General features: G+C 40.3%; 1 protein-coding gene across 3 annotated transcripts; it reads left to right on the top strand.

Moving 5' to 3' along the window:
• Window positions 1–404: 404 nt before the first annotated feature.
• Window positions 405–4,135, top strand: LOC311059008 (uncharacterized protein). Of its 3 annotated transcripts, XM_084076585.1 has the most exons (5): window positions 405–555; window positions 676–747; window positions 1,541–1,618; window positions 2,660–3,102; window positions 3,133–4,135. In XM_084076585.1, exons 2-5 carry the CDS (start codon window positions 708–710, stop codon window positions 3,931–3,933), a joined length of 1,362 nt encoding a protein of 453 aa, XP_083932711.1. In that variant the 5' UTR covers window positions 405–555; window positions 676–707; the 3' UTR covers window positions 3,934–4,135. The 3 variants fall into 3 exon arrangements, with proteins under 3 accessions (XP_083932711.1, XP_083932709.1, XP_083932710.1); XM_084076583.1 differs by having other exon boundaries at window positions 2,660–4,135; XM_084076584.1 differs by lacking the exon at window positions 405–555 and having other exon boundaries at window positions 563–747; window positions 2,660–4,135.
• Window positions 4,136–5,435: the final 1,300 nt, after the last annotated feature.

Below are 5,435 nucleotides of genomic sequence, written 5' to 3'. Positions count from 1 at the left end.
ACGAACACTATATATTAAACTTTATTATACTGTACATTTATCAATGAAACAGTCACAATTATGATCATCTAAACGTATTTGTTCTGTAGATCTGCAGGTTCTACGGACAGAACTGGAGAAAAGTAATAAACTACTGACAGAAAGAGACCAACAACTGAATCAGAAAGATGAAGAGCTGAAGGCGATGAAAAAGGAATGGGATGATGTCATCACTGAAAACAAACAGCTTGGTGAGAATTGGATTATTAAAAAAAAGACATCTCTCTTGATTATTGTCAGTGGTTCATTAAATAATCAATACTAATATAATGTAATAAGTATATCTTCAACCTGTCATTGCAGCTCAGCAGATCTGTGATCTGAAGACTGAATTAGAGAAACTGAGGACTGAGTCAAACAAGACTGGTCAGTAAGATGAAATATATTTCCTTTATGTGTGTCGTCAACATTAGTAAGTTGATAAATAGTTGTCTTGTCTTATAGAGAGTGGGTTTACCTCTACAGCAGGCCCCAAGCTACCAATCAGGAGATGGAGCATCAACATTCCTCCAGAAAGTTAGTAATCAAAAGTGCAAAAGTACTGTAAAATACGCCAAGTGTCATTTAATAGCCCAGTAACCCCTTTCTTTTGTTCTTACCATTGTCAATACATTGACTATTTATGTTGTGTTGCAGAGGATGGAGAGAACACAGACTCCACTCTTCCAATGAGGAGGACACACAGTATGCTATGGCTTCCTCCAGACTGTGAGTCCATGTTACTCTTTCAATGTCTGTTGAACTTCATGATGTTACACTATTCATTCTGGTCATGCATTCAGTTTCATAGCCTGCCTTTAAAAATATGTTATAAATGAAACTTTCTATGCTTATACTTGTTCTATTGACAAGAAATAGGAAATCTACATAATGATGTAAATCATCTGAGATGCTCATGTCTGTGCATCTCAGATTGTGTGATTGTGTTTACTTTATGTACGGACAAGCCCACTGACTGCTAATGTGTTAGAAAATAAAAATAGACGCTCTGTTTGAGGAGATAATGAAAGGATATTCATCACTATACCTGCTGTATTATATTATGTGATGATAAAGGACTTCAAATTGACGTGATGTTCATTGCCAGGTTTGTAAAATAGTAAATAACATGGTAATATAACAGGAATGCACAGAAATAACTGATGCAAGATAGAGTAAAACTACAGCAAACATCTTCTCACAAAAAAAAAGTATTGAGCGTTGCCTGTATTGCTCTAGAGTCTTGCTCTTGAATGCATGTGTGTCTGCAGACACCAAATTGTAGTATAATCTCAAAAAATAAAATTAATTAAAGTAATTGTGAATAGTCAAACAGTGCAAGTCTTTCCATTTGATGTCAGAACCACACCATAGCGTCTCATCAAGACATCACAGATTTTAGCATATACACCACATTAGTGGTGTATGTGCAGATTGTGTGGCTATAGAACATGGCTAAAGCTCTTTCACTCTACTCTGAATTTAATCCACCTGGATGATTGATGTCTGTGTTGTGTTGCAGTGGGTGGAGAGACCACAGATGAACACTCCTCTCTACCAGTGAGGAAGAGGAGACACAGTCAGGGTCATCCTCCAGATAGTGAGTCTATGTTGCTTTTACAAATGCAAGGAACATTATTATTAGTAATATGAAATATATTTCCTTTATGTGTGTCGTCAACATTAGTAAGTTGATAAATAGTTGTCTTGTCTTATAGAGAGTGGGTTTACCTCTACAGCAGGCCCCAAGCTACCAATCAGGAGATGGAGCATCAACATTCCTCCAGAAAGTTAGTAATCAAAAGTGCAAAAGTATTGTAAAATACATCCAGTGTCATTTAATAGCCCAGTAACCCCTTTCTTTTGTTCTTACCATTGTCAATACATTGACTATTTATGTTGTGTTGCAGAGGATGGAGAGAACACAGACTCCACTCTTCCACTGAGGAGGACACACAGTATGCTATGGCTTCCTCCAGACTGTGAGTCCATGTTACTCTTTCAATGTCTGTTGAACTTCACGATGTTACACTATTCATTCTGGTCATATATTCAGTTTCATAGCCTGCCTTTAAAATGTGTTATAAATGAAACTCTCTATGAAACGTTCTATGCTTATACTTGTTCTATTGACCAGAAATAGGTCTAGCAAGGAACATTATACAGTATGTGTTAATCTCAAAACATTTAAGTGCAATTAGTGCACAAGGTTTAAACATAGTGAATAAAGACAAATGTATAACCTTGATGTATGGAGTTAAGACACAGTGGAATATGTCTACAGTCTTTTTCTCTTGCTATTTGTTCAAATTGTTTCTTCCAATTTTGTCATTTTCAATTCTCAAATGTGCATTGTGTTCCCTGCTGCTGCCATGTCCTCCACTGTTGGTCTGGTGGTGTAGACTACCATGTGTTTCCTCTGACACACATTGGGTCACCAACCGCTTCTTTACAACGTACTTGATTGATTCATTTATAGTACGATGCAATTAAGGGTTAGGGTTATCAAACATGTCTGAAGATGACCAATTTGTCCCAGAACAGGACAGCAATTATGCGTCTTTCACACTATGCATGCAAAGACTCTGAACAATTATGATGTGGCATTTTCACTCTATTCTTCCATTGTGTTGTCTTTCAGTGGCAGCAGACAACATTGTCGACTCACCAGTGTCTCCCTCTGTGTCTGAGCTGAGACTGGTGCTACTGGGGACGACTGTAGCTGTGAGGAACGCAGTAGGAAACACCATCCTGGGCAGGGAGGTGTTTGGTGCTGAGGCCAGCTCCTCTGAACTGAGCCAGAGGTGTAGGAGGAGAGAGGGTGACGTATGTGGGACACGGTTGGTGCTGGTGGACGCTCCAGACTTCTCTGGACGCTCACTGGAGGACACAAGGCAGGATGTGGGTCTGTGTGTACGTCTGTCTGCCCCGGGTCCCCATGCCTTCCTCCTGGTCATACCAGCAGAGGCCTCTGAAGGAGAGGTGAGAGGGATGATGGAGAAGATGCAGGAGGCATTTGGAGAGAGCTGCTGGGAACACAGCATTGTCATCATTATCCACACTGACAGTGTGAAGAAGCAGAGTGTTGAGGATTTTCTCCAAGCAGGCAGTCAGGAACATCAGCAGCTTGTAGATAAATGTGGGAACAGATGCCACGTCCTCAACATTACAGACAGCAGCAATGCTGGTCAGGTTTCACAGCTGCTGGAGAAGATAGAGAGCATGGTGGCACGAAACACAGAGCGCTTCTACAGCACTCAGACCTACCAGGAGGCAGAGGCCCAGGTCAGAGAGATGGAGAGAAAGATTCAGAGGGACTTGGAGGAGACGAGACACATGGAGGAGCAGGAGATGAGGGAGACGTTTGAGAAGGAGCTGAAGGACTCTCTGAGGAAGATAGAGGGATCCATCCAAGAGCACGAGGGAGACATCAGGAAGATCGACCATCGAACGAGTGAACTGGAGAGACAAATGAGGGAGGAGAGGGATGAAGAGAAGAAAAGGGAGCTGGAAGGAGAGCTGAGGAGGGAGTCTGAGAGAAGAGAGGAGATGGAGAGAAAGCTGGATAGGTTTAGAGCAAAGAGAGAGAATGAGAGGAGAGAGAGGGAGGAGAGACACACACAGGACATAGAGGAGATGAGAGAGACCTACGAAGCAGAGGCCAGAGTGGAAGCAGAGAGAAACCTGATGAAGGTTCTCCTTCAGAGGAACATCATGATCTCAAACACAAAGATGCAGAGAGAGTTGAAGAGACAAGTGGAGGAGAAGAACAGAGAGATGACAACACTGAGACAAAAGTTAAAGGAGAGCCACAGCCGTTATTCAGTGCTGGAGGAGGTGTATCAAGACTCACTGGACAAACACCTGAAGTTACTGGGGAAACTGCCATCAGGAAGTGAAGGGGAGTACTTGTGAGGGGGGAACAAAGGAGAGCAGAATGAGAGTTCAGGATATTTAAGTTTTAGCTGCTGTACAGAACAATTATTTTTAAATGTGAAACCGTATTGTCTTTTAACTAAAACATTATGGTCCACCTACTGTCATGGCAACAGACATTGAGAGCCATTGTTAGCTTACCAGTATGTTTGGAAATTAACTGTGGTGGTATGAGTTGATACGATATTGAGTTTAACTTGAGTTGATACGATATATACTTGAGTTTAACTTGAGTATATATAACTTATTTGCAACATTTCTGAATCGTAAGTACATGCAATATTTGGTCACATAGTAAGAGTCATACAAGACATACACCTTTTAATATAGTACTGTTAATCCCGGTAGTTAATTTTATAGAGGGTAGCTCTCATATGCAAAGCTCACCTGCTTTATCATTCATTGCTAAATGTCTAATTGAGGAAGAACGTCTATTCATTCAGTTTAAACAAACAGTCTGTAAATATTGCTTGTAAATAGTTTTTGCAGTTTCTTCTAATTCATGTTATGGTGATTAAACTTTCATATTAAACCCTCTTTCCTAACTAGTGTTACTTTATGTTCAGTCATATATTCATTGCTTTTTCTAATAGACTGTACATATATTACCCAGAAGGCCTGTAGATACTGTACATAATATTCATTTTCATATTCACATGTTCTTCACAATTCTTCTTTCCTGTTAAAGATTAACAAAATGTAAACAGGCACTAATAAGCTACAAGCTTCTGCCTGTAGGCTACCTTTTCGATCAGGCAAAAAAAAACATTTTTTGAATGTGTAGTAGGCACGCTGCAAGGGCAAGACCTGGGCTGTTGGTTGTCTAGGAAGTAAGTGACAACCGGAAATGGTTGAATTTGGTGGAAGTACCGCCCAAGGAAATGACGTTGATGCTTTTTAACATTCTCCGTGAATGAAACGAGTGTTGTGATTGGTCAAAAAATATAGTTTCCGGGGGAAACGCGTACAACGGAAATCCTGTCCACTCAGGACTTCCTAGACACTCGCTGCTTTAGGTCGAGACCAGACTCTTCTCTTCGCAGATAGATGAGTGATGCTGGGACCGAGACTAGTAGTAGGTGTGTACATTGTCCTCAATCAGTGTTTGTGTATAGGGCACGGGCTGCCCCGTGACAGACTTGATTTCATTTTGGGGGGGAAAAGAAAGTTTAAACTTGCAATTTAATATCTCAATGTACCCACTGAAATTATGTTAAAGGCACAATATAACCCATGCATTTTTTTAAAAATGATTTAATTCCTGAGGAAAATTGAAAAAAATAATGTTAATGTTAAATTTGTTAAAGTACAAAAAATTAAAAACATGTTTCTTTGGTTGGTGAGTCCCCCTCCTCCGAGCCGCCAGGCCTGGTAGATGTTTGAGCAATTGAGCAGAGCTGAAATGATTCTTAAAGGTTTCATGACGTTCAGTTTTACCACACATTAAAAGTCTTTGTCATGGTCCTTCAAACATGAAATAT

This window comes from Gymnoscopelus microlampas (genome assembly GCF_963454915.1).
Source record: "Gymnoscopelus microlampas genome assembly, chromosome: 13".
Taxonomy (NCBI): domain Eukaryota; kingdom Metazoa; phylum Chordata; class Actinopteri; order Myctophiformes; family Myctophidae; genus Gymnoscopelus; species Gymnoscopelus microlampas.
This window is presented reverse-complemented; position numbering and strand designations above follow the sequence as displayed.

Bases quoted from the DNA above. Each gene is read 5' to 3' on its own strand.
- LOC311059008 (XM_084076583.1), top strand. From the start codon at position 708: ATGAGGAGGACACACAGTATGCTATGGCTTCCTCCAGACT. The intron at 748-1,540 runs GTGAGTCCATGT...GTTGTGTTGCAG, and splicing joins GCTATGGCTTCCTCCAGACT to TGGGTGGAGAGACCACAGAT. The intron at 1,619-2,659 runs GTGAGTCTATGT...GTTGTCTTTCAG, and splicing joins TCAGGGTCATCCTCCAGATA to TGGCAGCAGACAACATTGTC.